The sequence below is a fragment of the Cyprinus carpio genome, chromosome A24 (assembly GCF_018340385.1).
Source record: "Cyprinus carpio isolate SPL01 chromosome A24, ASM1834038v1, whole genome shotgun sequence".
In the NCBI taxonomy this organism is placed as follows: domain Eukaryota; kingdom Metazoa; phylum Chordata; class Actinopteri; order Cypriniformes; family Cyprinidae; genus Cyprinus; species Cyprinus carpio.
The window spans coordinates 13,862,446-13,880,921 of NC_056595.1; the positions used below are offsets into that span (position 1 = coordinate 13,862,446).

At 37.2% G+C, this 18,476-nt stretch overlaps 1 protein-coding gene across 1 annotated transcript in view; it reads right to left on the minus strand.

Moving 5' to 3' along the window:
• The window catches only part of LOC109063958 (contactin-associated protein-like 2), a 126,255-nt gene extending 109,976 nt beyond the window's left edge, over nucleotides 1–16,279 (minus strand). Inside the window, exons 1-4 of the mRNA XM_042714262.1 lie at nucleotides 16,223–16,279; nucleotides 7,042–7,204; nucleotides 1,759–1,865; nucleotides 62–181 (exon numbers count right to left, since the gene is read on the minus strand). Coding sequence (XP_042570196.1) covers nucleotides 62–181; nucleotides 1,759–1,865; nucleotides 7,042–7,151 — 337 coding nt within the window. The 5' untranslated portion in view covers nucleotides 7,152–7,204; nucleotides 16,223–16,279. The remainder of the gene's footprint in view (nucleotides 1–61; nucleotides 182–1,758; nucleotides 1,866–7,041; nucleotides 7,205–16,222) is intronic.
• Between the last annotated feature and the right edge of the window lie 2,197 nt (nucleotides 16,280–18,476).

Consider the following 18,476-nt stretch of genomic DNA (forward strand, 5'->3'; position numbering starts at 1 on the left):
GGGGGCTTTTTGGATTCGGTGCTATGGTTCGCCACAAATCAATAAAAAATGCAAATTTTACCTGTCATGTTGCAGATGACTTTAAAAGGACCTAATGGTCCGCTTCCATCTGGGTCAATCCAGTAGGAATCAGATGATCTCCCCAAATGCTTGTAGGCTTCACAGGACTGCTCATAAACAGCTGTAGGTAAGAAATAAAATCTTTAATAAATACCATTCATATTAATATTCATAAAACTATTTCAGCAATCATACTTTAAGTCACTTGGAAAGAACAGCATGAGCTAAATAGAAAGCATTTAGTCAATAAATGTTAAATGACAGAAAAAACATCTTTGCTAATGCAATATGTAGAGTACAATATATTGTCTGTCAAAATGCTAAAACCAAGTTGTAGAGGTCAATGGTATACTCACACACACACACACACACACACACACACACACACACACACACACACACACACACACACACACACACACACACACACACACACACACACACTGTTTTTTCTAGCTTGACTGACCAGTACAACTTTATCTTTGTATATGAAGAGGTCTGAGGGAAGTAACTCAGTGGATTTCCTCATCTTTTCTATTGACTTATGTGTAACTGTGTAACTTCCAGTCTCTTCTCCTCTCCATCTAACCCCTGGGGTCTTAAAAAGTTTCACTCAGTAGTGATTCTGAACTATTTCTCTCAGAACTGATCCCAAACAGACTTCACAGAGAATACAACAGACGTTTTCATATCAATCAATAGCTCTGTTTCAAAACCTAACGAGTGTTTGAAGGAGTCGTAGGTGCCACTCCAGATGTGAAGGTCATTACGAAAGGTAGTAAACTTAAATTTTCTGCCTTGTAGAATATCTTGTTTTTGGCCAAATTTAAGAGCACCATCATGTCAGTCATAGAAGGTCATTCCAGAATGCACTGCAATGAACTGATGTGATGAAAATAATCAAATATGATGGATGTGGGGAGAGAATTGCAACTTCATTCAATATTGTATCAATATTTCAGTGCAATTAAAACTAATCACTGGCTTAGCAACATGCTAATGGCAAACTCTACTGAAATCATTGCCTCTCCCTTGCTTCCATGTCACCTTGTTAACTTTTCCTGGTATCAAACAGAAAACTTTAGAAATTTTTGTTTCAGCTGCTACGAAAACAGTGGAAACATGAAGCCTTTTTACGTTATAAACAGGAAAGCAAATACTGTTATGAAGAACCGTGACATTTCGCAGAAAGGTCTTCTCAATGTTAGTTAAACAAAATTGTGTTCTTCTTGTGTGTTCCCCTTTCTCACTTTTCCACATGTCCTTTCATTTTACAGAAAGGTCTTCTCGATGTTAGTTAAACAAAATTATGTTCTTCTTGTGTGTTCCCCTTTCTCACTTTTCCACATGTCCTTTCATTTTTACCGTGACATTTCCTCAATGTTAGTTAAACAAAATTGTGTTCTTCTTGTGTGTTCCCCTTTCTCACTTTTCCACATGTCCTTTCATTTTACAGAAAGCAGAATGCTTTTCTTTGTTCTCTGCCATTTCTGTAGCAGTGCATTTATGTCACATGCAAAGGTTGACACAAAAGTATCCTTATTTTCCAAGAAAGCATGACATGTAATCAGAATAATTACCCAGCAACAAGCCACAAACATATATGCACGCTCGCACACACACACACACACACACACACACACACACACACACACACACACGCATACAAGTATATTAAACAAGTATATTAATTCTTACATGTGTGACAGGTGGCTCCTGTGTATCCTGTCCCATCACAGGTGCATGTGAAGCCGTCCCAGGTCTGACTGCATCGGCCTCCATGTTCACATTGGTTTGGCATACATCTGAAAAAGAGCAGATCAGAGCAGAATTACACATTTAAATGCATGTGTGGTAAAAAATAAAATAAAATAAAAAATAAAATAAAACTGATCACTGCAATACTTTTTGCTGTATTTAGTTAAAAGTTTTAAATATGTTCCCATCTGATGTGCTGTTTTGAATAGAAGAACAATTTGACCAATTTTCTGCACTTTGTGTGTAAAAAAGTCTGGCGAGTAAACAAAAAAATTAACTACGGTGAATATATTGCCAAGGTGTGCATAGAGGGTTGTAAATGTTAAATGACTTAGCATCTCATCAGGAGTAAAAAGTATGTCATTTCCACAAGGCAATTGCACGAACACAAAGATGTGTTTTCAAGCCATGCATATTTGCCAGCATCTTTTATCTGAAGTCTCGACTGAAATAGTAATTAAATCTGCAAAGTTAAAACAATTGACAGCTTCACTGACTTTCTCCTAAACTTAATTAAGAAACAGTCATCTTCAAAGGTGCTTTCAATTGGCCAAGGATCAAAACTGAAACCTGGTGATGTGGCGTCTGTTCTGTGCAAAAATTGCGCTGAACATGAGCTGTCCATTTCCGCAGCTCCTCATACAGCCCTGCCAACTGCAAGTCAAATCCATTAACATGGCAAAATGCGGTATGAAATGAAATTAGCAAACAATCCCCTTGGAGCTAATACTCATTAGGCCGATGTCTCATAGGAGGAGCTGTGACAATGCCACTGACAATGAGCCTTAAGTCTTTAATGTTCTTCGTTAATGCTACCGTCTTACTTTTTGAGAGCTTCAGTGCTGTCAAACTGTAGTTTTCGTATAGAATGACATGTCTCGATTAATTGGGTTACCTCATTGGCCATCTGTGCCTGGAGGAGAAAAGTACAGATAGAGTTTACACTGTTCATTAATCAAACTCCAGCAACAGAACCGTCCCTGGAAATTTGAGCCCACTGAAGACTCAGTCTAATAATAAAAATGAAGTCAGAGTCAACAGCAGCATGTCACTGGGAGATAAGACCTTGGTAATAGCTTCTCAGCAATAGATTCGAAACAGCTCAGCTCTCGCGAGCCAGAAAGTTACAAACATTTCACTACTGTTCCTGGCCATGCTGGAGATTGCAGAGCAGTGAGCCTGAACAAGCATTTCCTGTTGCATGGTCACTTAGCTTCCCAGAGATTTCCATCACAATTTTCCAAGGAAAGATAAAGAGCACAAAAGTAAATGTGTCCATGTTTGTGAATGCATGTAAATGTGTGCATGCTTATTGAAAGTATGAAAACTATTCTACTGAACCAGGTTACCCTAAACATTTTTTTTTAATGTGATGTTGGAAAAGTTGATGTATTCTAGTAAACTGGTTCATTTCAAATATTACTCTTACATATAGCATTGGAAAATTTGATTAATTTGAGTGAATATTATATAAACATTCTCTCTCATTTGCAAAAGTGAAAAATCTGATTCATTCTATTAGCTGACACATCTCAAACAATTAGCACTGGAAAATGTTATTCTTTTGAATGATTCATTTAATAAATATTCTCTCTCATATGCCAGTGTGGAAAGTCCAATGCATTTAGTTCATTTGGAAAGTTAATATAAAAATTATTATAATACACCCTACTTTTTTTAAATTGGATTTGGTGTAAATTTATGTTCAAGTTTAATGCAGTTCTTTCAAAACTGCTCTGATTAAAATACAAATAATATTACCAGATGGTTACTTATTTTTAAAAAGTGCACCCTTAAGCAGTTTAAATTTAGCTGAATTTTTCAAAAGAATTATGTTTGTTTGTTTGTTTTTTGCAAAAGACCATCTTGACTACAGTTAGCTACCTTAACAAATGACAGTTTCGAAGCAGCTTTCCTAACCCTGGAGACCGGAGCATAATTTTTTCCTGCTCTGGCTGTTTACATCCCTAGCTGTGCTTTTGTAATCAAAAGTGACAGTTTTCTAATGCAACCATTATGAACAGCGAAAGCACGTGGCTTAAAACGCTTCTGTCACACTGTTGGGGTGAGACACCAATCTGCATCTCTTTAGAGATGGGTGCAGGTTAGCTGGTAGCCCCTCTCTTCCCATCTCAGCCCCCCCCCCCCACTAGACACGCCATTACGTCAAATGTTTTGCACAGCTATTGAGGATGAGTCACATTCTAAGAAGGCCTCTAGAAGTTCGGCAGAACAGCTTATGCGTGAAATAGCTTGATGTGAGGGAAATTGATGTGTGTGAAATACTGTAGGGGTGAGAAAAAGAGAAAAAATATCTCCCATAAAAGGAGAGGATGAGATTTCAGCTGTATCTTACTGCAAGGTCATGTGTTTTAGTGTCTTCCTGGTGAGAGGACATGGAATATTCTTTTACATGTCAAACACAGGGACACATTTGGTAAAGGAGATTGATAGTGCATCACCTGGCCTGATGAAAGCAAACATAAAATCAATGGCCTGGTGAGTGGTAGACCCCCTTCCGATCCCACATAATGAGTTTGCTCCTCACTGCGCTGGCACTGTGGAGCTTTGCCAGAGAAGCATCATTACACTGACAGAAAAACACATAGGGAGATCGTTCAACAGTCTCTTGCCTCCTCTATTATTACAGTTCATTCCATTCGGAGCGAAGGAAGGGAGGGAGAGCGAGCGAGTCGGTATCTAGCCTGATCTAATAAAGGAAAAGATTTTCCTCTGGGGACTTACAACTAACTGTATTGCAGTATAAACCATAATCTCAAAAACATAAATACACAGTGCAGTAAGAAAGTTCATCTGAAACATTTTTGAAATATTGTCAGAGAGAGGGATATGAATTTAAAATGGCAGAAAGACATGCAGAATGTACTGAGCTTGTCTTTAAATCATGTTGAGAATGTACTCTGCCCTGAGCTGTAAGGCTAATGAGACGCATTAAAGAACAATGCATCTTTACACACAATTAAAGAGGAGCTTAAGCTTCTAACTGAGCTGTAAGGAATCTAATGCAATATAAACAATGCCTCCATATGTGGGTCTTTATCAGCAAGGAGCGACTTAAATGAGCTGCAAACATAAATGTATAAATGAGCAAAAGAACAAAGAAAGCAAATAGTTATTTATTAATTAGCTATTCTTTGCACTTAATGTAAGAGGCCATTAACGTCAAGTCAAGTGCCGTTTAACCTGAGATCTTCTAAGCACAATAGGCAATTTCAGACTCATGAGAAAACACTAATATTTTATGAGGTAGCAATTTTGTAGGAATTCATACAACAAGATTTATACAGAATCGCATTTGTACAATGCTATCCATTCAGAATATGTATTTATACACATGCATGAAGCTTTATTCCTTAAACCTAACCATCATTTTGTAAGAATTTTTACAATGTGATCCATACAGAAACATAAGATGTTTAGAAAAAAGTACGTAATAATGTAAAAGTAGGTTCACCCTCTAAACCTAACCATCAGTGGGGCTTAAGCAGCTCTTACAAAAATGTTCAAATGAAACCGCATATATTCATACACTTAGTTAACTGTAAAATAGTTACAAAGTGCTATAAGAGCATGTAGGCAATTCCAAATCTAGCAAGCAAGTTCCAGGCCCTAAGTTACAGAGGAAGAAGCAGAACACTGAGAAGCGACATACTTTATTGGGACAATACGGCAATACTCAAGACACTTGAAGAGGTTCTTTAAAATGCTTAGGGGCCGTTCACACTAAACACATTTTTGAATTCCACTGCACTGTTTTCCATTGTTTTTCTATGTAAACATGCACTAGACAGATGTGTTTGACTGTTGCATATTTCGCAGCACAGCATCCAATTTAAAAGTTCGACTTTTATAAAATATGACTCCAGACCTTGCGGTTTTTATTCACTGCCTGCTAGTTTGACGTGTTAATGGTGACAAAAGGCATAACCTACTGTATAATGAGACCAACATACATGGAAAGGAGTTGTGATTCTGCTAAAAAGAATACACTTAATTTAATTTCAGTGCAGCTGACAGAGAACCTGGTTAAATCAAGGCAGATTAGTGAATAAAACACATTTTTGTTTTAAAACGTACACATGTAAAAGTACTGAAACTGTGTAGTGAATACATCCCACTATGGGACACTGCAGTAATGGACGTTTTTCCTAAGGTCTCTGGATATGCTTCCTTCATCTCAATAGAACTGAACTACCATCAAACAAGATACATGAAAAATTACCAAGCCAACATCAGATCTGTCCCCAGCTGTGCAATGATGCTAATGAAAACAACAACAACAAAAAACAGGATTATGTCATCAACGAACAGATGATTCAGTTTAACTATTTGAAGGGTTAGGTTGATGTTAAATTACTATAAAGACAAATCTGATAAGTCGTGATTAAAAACAAGCTGCTTGACCCTTAATTGTCTGTAATTTGAAGGCAAATTACTGTTTCCTTGCACAATGCATGAATACATTAGTCCTCACATCTGCTTGGGAATCCTCCTGCCTGGGCGATGAGGCATTATTTCATTAAAACATTAAAGATACAAATGTGGCAGGCAATGTCTATCTTGAAATGCAGTTTTCAAAAAACATTGCTTTTTTTTTAAGTTTCATTTTCTTTGCTCATTTGGTTGTGATGTGCACATCGTAATGGGATTTGGTTGGTTTTATGTTCATATGTATCAAAGTTTGAAGTCTTTTTACAGATTTTGTTTTAAAGTTCTGTTTAAGTTTTTTGTTATTACTCCAATAGCTGAAAATGCCAAGTTCCCTACTATATAGTATGTCAAAAGCAGTACAAATGAGATGCAAAAATGCCCAGATGACCACCTATGATGGTTTCTTTTGTTTTATATCATTAATAAACTCCATTAATGGGATTTGCCTCTTTTGCATCCACAACAATGTGGCAACACACAAAACGCGCTTGGAGAGTGAAAGTATGTAAAATCAGTCTAAAGATAACCAAGAGACTGTATCGTGCTCTCGCACAGCATCTGCTCTCTGATTAAACTTCTCATTTGCCACTGGCAGTCGAGGAATGAAGAAGGTCAACTCCAGGGAGAGCAGGCAGAGCGTGACAGATCCTGCCCCCAGGGCAGATGCCGTCGGTGGGGATAAAGCCACAGTCTCAGTCTGCTGCACCTGATAATCAGTCTCAGCCAGTGTTTGTTGAAAGGCAGGGCAAGGGAAGAAGGGTTGGTTCTGACCTGTCAATGATGGCACACATGTCCAGGCTGACGTTCTCGAAGGCTCCCATCCTTCCCTGCTCAACTGCGGTTAGGTCAGCCAGCTGATCGTCCACCTGAATGAGCTGCATGCAGCCCTGGAATGAACGCTGGACAGGAGATGCTCTGGTTCTTAAAAAATAACCTAAACAAACAAAACACACAGCAAAGATGTAATATGCCAAAAGAGATGTTATGACCATAATAACACTGATATATATTTATTAAGATTTAAGATAAAATGACTAAAATGTTCAATCAAAAACACAGTAAAAGAAAAATATATATACTGTGAATTTACAATTTTAAAATTGTTTTATATTTTAATATCTTTTCAAATGTAATTTATTTGTGTTATGGCAAAAGTGAATTTTTAGCAGCCATTACTCCAGTTTTCAGTGTCACATGATCCTTAAGAAATCATTCCAATACTCTTGAATGGGTGCTTAAGAAACATTTATTATTATTATCATTGTTGAAAACTGTTTTTATTTGTTTGGAAACTATATATATATATATATATATATATATATATATATATATATATATATATATATATATATATATAAATTTTTGATAGATGTCTTTAATGTCATTTTTGATCAGCTTAATGTATCCTAATCATATAAATTAAACTTTAATTTATTCCACATGAATCTCTTCCAACTTTGATTAAGAAACTATTTTTAAATTATGTACAGTTATAATTATTTAACTAAAAATACTGTCATGCTTTGTTTCTGATTAGTTCCTGTCTGCCTTTATTTGGTCCTTCCATTTCCTTTTACCATTATTAGTAATCTTAGAAAAAATTAGTAAAATAGTAAAAACCTGTTCCTTGTTATTAGTTATCCTCTTCACCTGTCTGCCCCTTGTTATCTGCCGTATTTGAGTTGGAGCCCGTTCTGTTCTCCCTTATCTGGAATTGTTCATGTCAACCTTGCTATGTCTGTTTTTCTGTTTCCTTTTGATTATTCAATTAGTAAAATTCTCCTACGTCTCCGCGCTCCTACACAGCAGCAGTTCCGTGTCAAATACATGGTCATATTGTTTTATAGGTGCGCTGAATTCACTAAATAAACAAAAAATAAAAACACTAAATTAAATAAATAAAAATTATATAAAAAAAAATCAATTAAGTTAAAATGAAAATATATCAATGTGAGTTTAACATGGGGGTTAAGGTAATCTAAATGTAAAATTAGGAGAAATTAAGCATGCAAAATATTGGCTAATGTATGTTCAATACTGACTGATAATTATATGCTAAAATCTCTCTTGCATCCAGTAATCAACATGTTGCCGATATATTGTGATCCCAATCCAGTCTAACTAAGTATGTTATGTAATGACCTCTGTTATTAACCGTAATTCAACATAATTTCTAAAAATAATCCTTTCCGAATAATGCTTTAATTATAACTGACCTGAGCTGGAGAGCTCCTAAAATAACCATTATGCCCTCGAGGAAGATACTTAACCTCATGCTGTACTGAGATCTGCGTACTGCATTGCTCTGGATAAAAAAAAAAAAAAAAGGTAAACCAAATGAAACCCTAAAATAAAGTCATTGAGTGTGATCTAATGTCATATGTGTGAAAGGTAATCTAATGTCACCATTAACTGGAGAAAATCCTATCAACTTAACCTCGTTAACCAAGTGATATTTTTGACTCCAAAAAAGGTCATGCACATCGCAAACAAACAGCTAACTCTGATGCTACTAATGAGATAAAAATACCTAAAAATACAGAACAAAGTCAGATTAGACCGATTTCTCCACATGGACCGCTGACATTCCTGGGAGAACACGCAGAATTTAAACCCCAAAGATCTGGCGAATCCTCAGGGTTGGTTACGTTTGCATTAGACATGAACAAAGCTTTCCATGATGCCGATCACAGGAAGGTCTATTGAGATTCACCTTGCAGCCCCCTGACATTAATCTACAAATGAGAGCATCTGGAAGCATTAGCGTTTGCAAGGAACTCATTTAAAAAAAATAAAATAAGAAGAGGGAGAGAGAAAAAAAAAACAAAGTTCCTCAAGTTTGCTGGGCCATCTGTCTTGTCTGCTTCCTGCACCTGTCCAGGAGTCTATATGCCTGAGCAGTCAACAGAGGAGGATGAGGAAGGTGGGCTATTGGAAGACACGCTGAGGGAAATGCATCTCACTACAGAGGAAAACAGAGAAAAAATCAAGCATCTGCTGACAAATTAAGGCAGGGCTGCAGTGGCATCTCAATGATCGCCAGGATTTGTGGGGATCTGGAAAGCCGCCAGGATCCTTGATCAACAAGGGACGTGGAAAAAGGCAGGTTTTCGTCACCCATGCTTGGATGCGACTTCCCACTGACTGCTTTTGTCCCATTCTGCTGTTGTAATTAATTGAGGAGAGTCACTTTTCTGACAAGATTACACCCTAAATTACGACTGAGGCCCACAACTCACACTCCTGGCTGGGTTTCTGAGCAGGTTCTGCATGACTGTGTTTACGTGCTGCTGATGAATTTGCAGGGATTGGAGAATAACTATTGTAAGATTAATGAGCGTCTATGGGCTCCGTGTATTATTCATGAACGGCAAATGGAATATGGAAGATTCCTGTGGGAAGCCCTTGTTGTTAACTTTTATCCTCATCAATAAGCCTGGTGCAGATGTTAACCAGTTTTGTTTTTTCTGCATTGGAAAGTTCATAATGATGTAAAAGTGTATCTAACAATAACTGACAAGAGATATTTTAAAACTTGCAATCAAATTGTGAGTAAAGCAAAATTTTTCCTAAAGTGACACAGATGAAATGCTAAAATGCATAAATCTTAGGAGAGAAAAAAAAAAAAAAAACGTTTTTAAGTGTATTAAAATTAATAGTCAAGCACATCAGCAGTAGCAAATAAAAGCTCCACTACATGCCATATACTGTTTCAGAGAAACATTTAAGAGTCCCTTTTCTTTATTCCACTCTATTAGAAAGTCATCAAAACAAAAGCTGACCTCCTACAGGTTGATGGGTATTTTAAAGTCTTAATCTGCTGCGGAAGAACTCTTTGGCCCTTCTATGTTTAACGCTGTCTTCTTTGTTACAAAATCCAATCTACTGCCATCTTCCATCAGACAGTCATTAATTTGGTGAGGTCTGCCACAAATGTGCAGAACCATCCTGTGTAAAATGGGTTTGGGAGATTACATCTAACCAGAGAAATGTCGAGAGACAACCAGACCCTTACTTGGAAAAACAAAGAGCTACTCCCGCTGTTCCACTGCAGACAGCTAAATACATGTGAAAGGTCTTTTGGAGACATCGGAGACTAATGGGAGGTTTTTTTTTTGTTTGTTTTTTGCTAGGACATTACATCAGGGCTTAAACTATCAAACATGTGCTAAAGCTAATTATGTTTTGTTCAAACATGTGCTAAAGCCAATTATGCTTTGTTCGCAAAAGTCCAAGACCAGCATCTTGGGCTCTTTCTCACATAGGGTAGAGGCAAAAAAATTGTGATAAAGAAATTTATGATATTTTCGAAAGTGGTTTGAAAAATCGTTGGCCCCCTTCATGATTTATTATTTTTTTTTGCATGTTTGTCACACTTTAATGTTTCAGATCATCAAACAAATTTAAATATTAGCAAAAGATAACAAGTGAACACAACATGCAGTTTTTAAATTTTAAGGTTTTTTATTATTAAGGGAAAACAAATCCAAAACTACATGGACCTGTGTGAAAAAGTGTTTGCCCCCTAAACGTAATAACTGGTTGGGCACCACCCTTAGAAGCAACAACTGCAATCAAGTGTTTGCGATAACTTACAATGAGTCTGTTACAGTGCTGTGGAGGAATTTTGGTCTACTCATCTATGTAGAACTGTTGTAATTCAGCCACATTGGAGGGTTTTCAAACATAACCTGCCTTTTTAAGGTAATGCCACAGCATCTCAATAAGATTCAGGTCAGGACTTTGACTAGGCCACTCCAAAATCTTCATTTTGTTTTTCTTCAGCCATTCAGAGGTGGACTTGCTGGTGTGTTTTGGATCATTGTCCTGCTGCAGAACCCAAGTTCGCTTCAGCTTGAGGTCACGAACAGATTGCCGGACATTCTCCTTCAGGATTTTTTGGTAAACAACAGAATTCATGTTTCCATTTATCACAGCAAGTCTTCCGGGTCCTGAAGAAGCAAAACAGCCCCAGACCATCACACTACCACCACCATATTTTACTGTTGGTATGATGTTCTTTTTTTGAAATGCGGTGTTACTTTTACACCAGACGCAATGGGACACACACCTTCCAAAAAGTTTAAATTTTTTTCTTGTCAGTCCACAGAGTATTTTCCTAAAAGTCTTGGGGATCATCAAGATGTTTTCTGGCAAAACTGAGATGAGCCTTTATGTTCTTTTTGCTCAGCAGCGGTTTTTATCTTGGAACTCTGCCATGAAGAACATTTTCCCCCCGTCTCTTTCTTATGGTGGAGTCATGAACACTGACCTTAACTGAGGCAAGTGAGGCCTGCAGTTCTTTGGATGTTGTTGTGGGATCTTTTGTGACCTCTTGGATGAGTCGTTGCTGTGCTCTTGGGGTAATTTTGGTCAGCCGGCCACTCCTGGGAAGGTTCTCCACTGTGCCAGTTTTTGCCATTTGTGAATGATGGCTCTCACCGTGGTTCGATGGAGTCCCAAAGCTTTAGAAATGGCTTTATAACCTTTTCCAGACTGATAGATCTCAATTACTTTCTTTCTCATTTGTTTCTGAATTTCTTTGGATCTCGGCATGATGTCTAGCTTTTGAGGATCTTTTGGTCTACTTCACTTTGTCAGGTCCTAGTTAAGAGATTTCTTGATTGTGAACAGGTGTGGCAGTAATCAGGCCAGGGTACGGCTATAGAGAAATTGAACTCAGGTGTGATAAACCACAGTTTTAACAGGGGGGCAAACACTTCTTCACACAGGGCCATGTAGTTTTGGATTTTGTTTTCCCTTAATAATAAAAACCTTCATTTAAAAACTGCATGTTGTGTTTACTTGTGTTATCTTTGGCTAATATTAAAATTTGTTTGATGATCTGAAACATTAAAGTGTGACAAACACATTATTTTTCCCCTTTTTCAATGGCATGTCCGACCTCAGGTGGGCAAGGAAATTCCAGGATTTATGGAAACCCAATGTGCATAAGGATAGTCTGTCTATCCCTGTAATGAGGATCTGAATCAGGTGTAGAACTGTTACCGGAGGCTTATCTTTCACAAACACACATGACTGCCTTTGCTCTTTAGAGTCATTAGCTCAAGGCTGATAACAATAATAGCCCACCGGAAGAGGGACAGAGGGTTCACTTTCCAATCTGCACATTGCAAAATACAAACTTTTTATTGTATTTACCTATTTATTTCAAAGTAAAGTAGTATTCTGCTAGAGAAAGCGGTGATAAAAAATTACCTACATTAGATGGGATGCCAAACAATAACATAAATAGCATTACCAGCTGCATGAAGAATATCCGACAACCCTTTTCGATCTATTTAAACTGTTTCCTAAACAGAAATGAATCCAGTTCTCAGATTTAATGTATACATTTATACAGAGTTTAAGCTGAGAAGCCATCATAGTCTTTGCACTAAGCTGACATCTGAGAAGCCAATGCTCTGACATAAAATCAACCAGATAAAAAAGCCTCATTTCATGCATAGAAATAAGAGAGAATGTTATGATCTTGCAATCTGCCAAAATGTGCATGTGTGTTCACATTGATGCAATGCGCTACAGCTGCCAGATTAAGGTGATTAGAAACATACTGTATGAGTTTCCTCTAGTAACCCAATCTGGTCCTGCATATTTTTTTTTTGTAGCTGACCTTGCCATTGCTAGTACAGTCTGATCAGAGTCAAGCCTTTGATGATTTTACCACATTAAATTTAATATGCCCATTTCCATGCTCCACTATTAGCTTCCATGCATAAGCAGCCTCAATTACCAGTTGTTGCTGGTAGTTCCATTAGATAAACAAGAAATCTGGTGGAGAGTCGTGGTTACAGGAATTGTTCACCCTAAAAAATTTAAATCGGCTAAAAATGTACTTACCCTCAGGCCATCCAAGATCATCAGAGCAGATCTGAAGAAATTTAGCATTACATCACTGTTCCCCAATGGATCCTTTACAGTGAATGGAAACCAATGATCCAAAAAAAGTGAAAAGTGAAAGTCCAAACCAATGATAAAAGCGTCACGATAATCCACACAATGCCAGTCCATCAATTTACATCTTGTGAAGTGAAAAGCTGTATGTCTGTAAGAAACATAACCATCCAGATGTTTTTAACTTTAAACTGCTGCTTCTGGCTTCACAAGATGTTAATTGATGCACTGGAGTCATGTGGATTCCTTGTGGAATACTGTGATGTTTTTATCAGCTGTTTGATCTCTCATTCTGACGGCACCCATTCACTGCAGAGGATCAATTGGTGAGCAAGTGATGTAATGCTTAATTTATGTTCCAATGAAGAAACAAACTCATCTACATCTTGGATGACCGGAGGGGGAGTAAATTTACAGCAATTTTTATTTTTTATTTTTCTGGGGGTGAACTATTCCTTTAAAGATCTATATTTATACACATTTCTCAAGAAAAATGCAGTGGCTGCAGGCCAAACCCCAGAAGGGGGAAATTCTATATACTTCAAGCAGAATAAAAGAATGAACCGCTGTGATGTCATTTTGAACCAAATTAAGCTAAACTACAGATTTTTTTGCCTGTTAGTTTGGGGTGTTTAAAACAGCTTGCCAAAGCAAACGTTCTAGAAGAATTCACTGACTGGTAAACACCTCTGAACTCTGGTCTGTGGTGATTGTGTAATAGATACAGTAGGTGTACAGATCTGGGGCTCTGCCTTCTTTGACATGGAAATCTTCTCCAGGTTCATTTCTTCTTTTTAGTCTGTTGAGGTTCAACTTAAGTAATAATGTGAACACACTGGCTGCTTTATAGTAGAAAGTGAAGATGTAACTCTAACTGAAAGCAACACTGACACTGTTTTTCATGTTTAATACTGTAAAACTGCTTGTTTTAAAACAATCTATTGTATAAACTGTTATATAAATTAACAGGATGTGACTTACTGTAACTGGAGTGCCAAATTGCAGCATTGGTCAAAACATATCCACATCGCTATGATTTTCTTAGACCATGATTTGACAGTTCAGAGAAAACGGTTTATCCCAAAAATGAGGAATTCAATATTCTGTTTGTTATATAAACTCCTCCTATATGTTTCAATCTGTGTTTTACAGTTATTCCCAATGTCAACCGTCTATGGCATATTCATATTTGGCCATGTGGAGGACTTTCTATACTCAAAAAAAGATTCAAGCAGTAAACAAATCAGACAGTACAGACACAGCTCTCTAGAAAATAACAGTGACGGATGGAGAAGCATGATTGATAATTATAGTTAGTGTGCAGGTGAACCAACAGCAGCGCAGTGAAAAGAAGTGAAGCTTTTTGATCTCATTTTAGAGGCTGTCATGTGTAAATGTGCTGCCTGACCGTGCCAAAGCCAGAGTGGATGGACTGCAGTTCCTACCTCATTAAGCTGTTTTTGAAGATGTGTGAGTCTGATAAAGCTATCAACCATGCTATCCCTCAGCCTCAATAGACAGACAGGTTTGATAGTGCCAGACACTGCTGTCTATCTCAGCTGCTGGTCTTCCTTTGCATATTTGCCTCTCTGAGCCGCTGAACATGCTCTTATCTCTATTCCTGCCAATGGTCTGATTGGACAGATGGCTGGCTGAAGAGGGCACCAGGGTGGGTTCGTTTCCATCCGGGGGGGGGGGAAATTAATGTGTGTGTGGTGGCACATGCGACTTTAGATCGAAAACGAAGATGAGGATGGAAGGTCACAGCGCCCTCCCACTCTATCAGAAGGAGAATACAGCAATTTAAACAAGTTCTGTTTGTCTCTTCAGACAATTTGATGTAGGCAAAATTACCCCTGACATAATTTTGGCACTTTTCAGATCCCCTGATCCAAATACATCAAGCTGATGTCTTTGGACTGAGGAAAATTATGACAACTAATCACTTTCAACAACTATACAAGTTTTTTCTTCTTCTGGCATGTTGGTTGCATACCATACCTTGGATTTGTTGGGGAAATGGAGTAACGGCTGCTGAAAATTCAGCTTTGTCATCAAAGGAATTAAATTTATTAAAATAGAAAACAGCTATTTTAAATTGTAATAATACTACAAAAACAACATTTTTACTTTCTCACTATCTTCTTCTGACTTCCAACTCAAGATAATGTTGATAAGCCCAGCAAACTTTTTGATGCTCTGGCTCACATTTTACTATTATCTCATTCACATTCTCTCTCTTTTTTTTTCTTACTTCTCAAGACAATGTTGATGAGCCCAGCGGAGTGCATGTACATAAGTCTCTGTGACCTTCAATACCATTACTTATTTTTGCCCTTGAGCAAGGCACCGACCACTCTGCCTTGACACTCTGGTCCCCGGGCGCCGCAGCAAGAAATGGGGCTGCCCACTAATCTGGGCAACCAATTATTTTCACAGTAAGCAGTGTGTGTGTGTTCAATGCTCTGTGTGTGTGCACTTCGGATGGGTTAAATGCAGAGCACGAATCTGAGTATGGGTCACCATACTTGGCATGAATGCACGTCACTTTCACTTTCACTTTCAACATATGAGGAAAATTAAGTTCCAAATCCGTTGTTATGGTTTTAAGTGAATTTCAAATAAGTAATATCTGTGAAAGGTTTTTATTATTTTACATCCAACTGTACTGACACTCTGCCTTGACACTCTGGTCCTCATGAGAGTTAAAAGACAATGGAGGATGCACACTAATCTGGGGCTCCAATTATTTCTTCTTTTAGCCTCCATCCCTTTGTTATGTGCTTCCTTTGTTTTTCCAACAAACAAGATAAAAACATAAAAGCATATCAGCATTCGTGCCCCATCAATATGCAGCATGGCAAAAAAGTTCTTAAATCCTTTCTCATAGTGCTCCATCTCTCAGAACCAAAAAAAAATTCAAAAATATACAAATTGTAAGGGGTAAATGCACGTGGGGGGGTGTGAGTAAGGGGGAGATTGTGAAGGTATGTTGTTATGGGGATTCTCAGTTTTGGTCTCTGTAAAAAAAACTTACCTCCAAAGTGGTATGTGCTTCCTGTTGTGATCTGGACAGGCGAGTTGGTTCTCTGCAGCTGATTTTCGTCCCCTTGATGGTCAGCATAAAAATCTCTTAGTATTCAAGTTCGAACATTTTTTTTTTCTTTTTCATTCAAAAGGACACAAGTACAAAAAGACAAAAAAAATATTGATTAACATTCTAAAGTTTTGCTATGGTTCCTTTAACCAGAGGTTCTTCAACTAATTACAAATATTTTGTCAACAGTACTGGAGTACATAAAAAATAAACTAAAATGATAAAGGTTTAGCAATAAGACTTAAAATAAATGGGATGATATTTAAAGCAATCAATAAGAATGGGAATCGATTGGGCCCAACCTTAAATAAGAATGGGATTATTTTTTTTACATGTACATTTTTATTTTTTTTGTATGTATTTCTTATTAAAAACAGTAGTGATATCTGATGCATTTGTCCATATAAGGGATTTCCTAGAACGTGTTCAATACCTGTATTAATCTCACATGTGGAACAGACATTTCATGAGAGTGTTTAATGCTCTATAATGCTCACATCGCCTTGTGAGTACTTATTTACTCTCACTGGAGTCATATTATTTTTCAGTACTTGTCTTGTACTTAAGTAAATTAGTACTCTTTCCACCACTGCTTTTAACAGCTGACAGTGTCATGTAAAAAAACTTGGAATAAATATATTTATTAAGGTAAAAAGGATTTTTTAAACAAGTATTATGATTATAATTCATATCATGCCAAAGTTTTTGATTAGATACACCACACGACTTCACACAAAGAGTTCTATATTCAAATAAATGCTGTTCTTTTCTTTCTATTAATCAAAGAAAAATTACATTTTAAAATATATTACAATAGAAAACAGATATTTTAATATGTAATTTTATTTCACAATATAATGTTTCTACTGTATTTTTGATCAGATAAATGCAGCCTTGGTGAGCATAAGAGACGAAAAACTTTTTTTGAATGGTAATATATTCTAAGAACTAATAATAATAATTGTTAATAATAATAATAACAACAATAATAATAAATTAAGTCTAAATTAAGTCTTCTTTTCAAAAATCTTTAAATAAAGCTTTTTCGATATGATATCAGGAGAGTTGCATCACCCTGACATGTTTGACTTATGTGTGTTTGTGTGTGTGTGTGTGTGTTCTAAATGGGGTTGTCATTGTATGTATGAACTGCTTTTTGAATAAATTACCAGATAAAAAAAAATAAAAGAGAGAGAGTCATAGATATAGAGTCATGTCATACCCACATTGATACAAACATAAAGTGAATGGCATTTTGCTGCAAGAATCCAAATACAATCCGACCATAGGGCAGAAAAGGCTAATAAGAATAAAATGACAAGTAGAAGAGTCTCCACCGAGAGTGGATTCAGGACGACAGGGGTTCAGGTTAACAAACCCACAGCAGCTGCTGATTTGACAGCTCTGACTGATAAATCAGAGAGGTGTCATTTACTCTGATGCCATCATGAAGGGCAGAAGTCATCAGAACATAATAACCAGGTTGATGTTAGCTTAGAGCAATGAATTCCTTTCTATCATTAATCACGGACTGGTGGAATGACATTAGCTCATTGTAGGTCCCCATTGGCCAGTTTACCTCTATCTGTCACACACCACAAAACACTGAACAACTGTTCTCTCCTTCCTGTCCGCTCTCACTCTCAGACACAGTCCACTTGGCACGAACAAGGCCAAAATACCTTACACGCCATTACCGCTGATAAATTTGTCTCTCAGAAGTTGCTGGTGATATAAAGGGAGAACACTTTCTGCCATGTACTAGTATGTCATCCATCAGTTTCTCTCAAACTCTGTACATTTTGTGCCTGCGTAGGTGTTTGAAGTGAACGGTGTAGCAAACTTGCCTGTCACGAGCTGCTCTGTGGGACAGTTGGGCAAACAGATGGCTTTTGTGTACAAGATAAATTATGTTAAGTGCTCTAATATGACAACAGCACATCAAACAAATGTCAGTGACATCTGAGAGTTGGGTGTACAAAGCTGATGAGATTAAAGTTTGAGTTGCATCTGATTATATCAGGATCCCCTGAATAAAGAAATTGCAGCCTTTTTAAGCTGGTTTAATTCTCATATAACCAGTAAAATAGGTTGGTTACCAGCAAAAGTAATTTCAAACACATCTCCCTGCAGCAATAACCAACATGTGTCAGTAACAGACTAGCACTGGCCAACTACAGCAGAAAAGATTCAC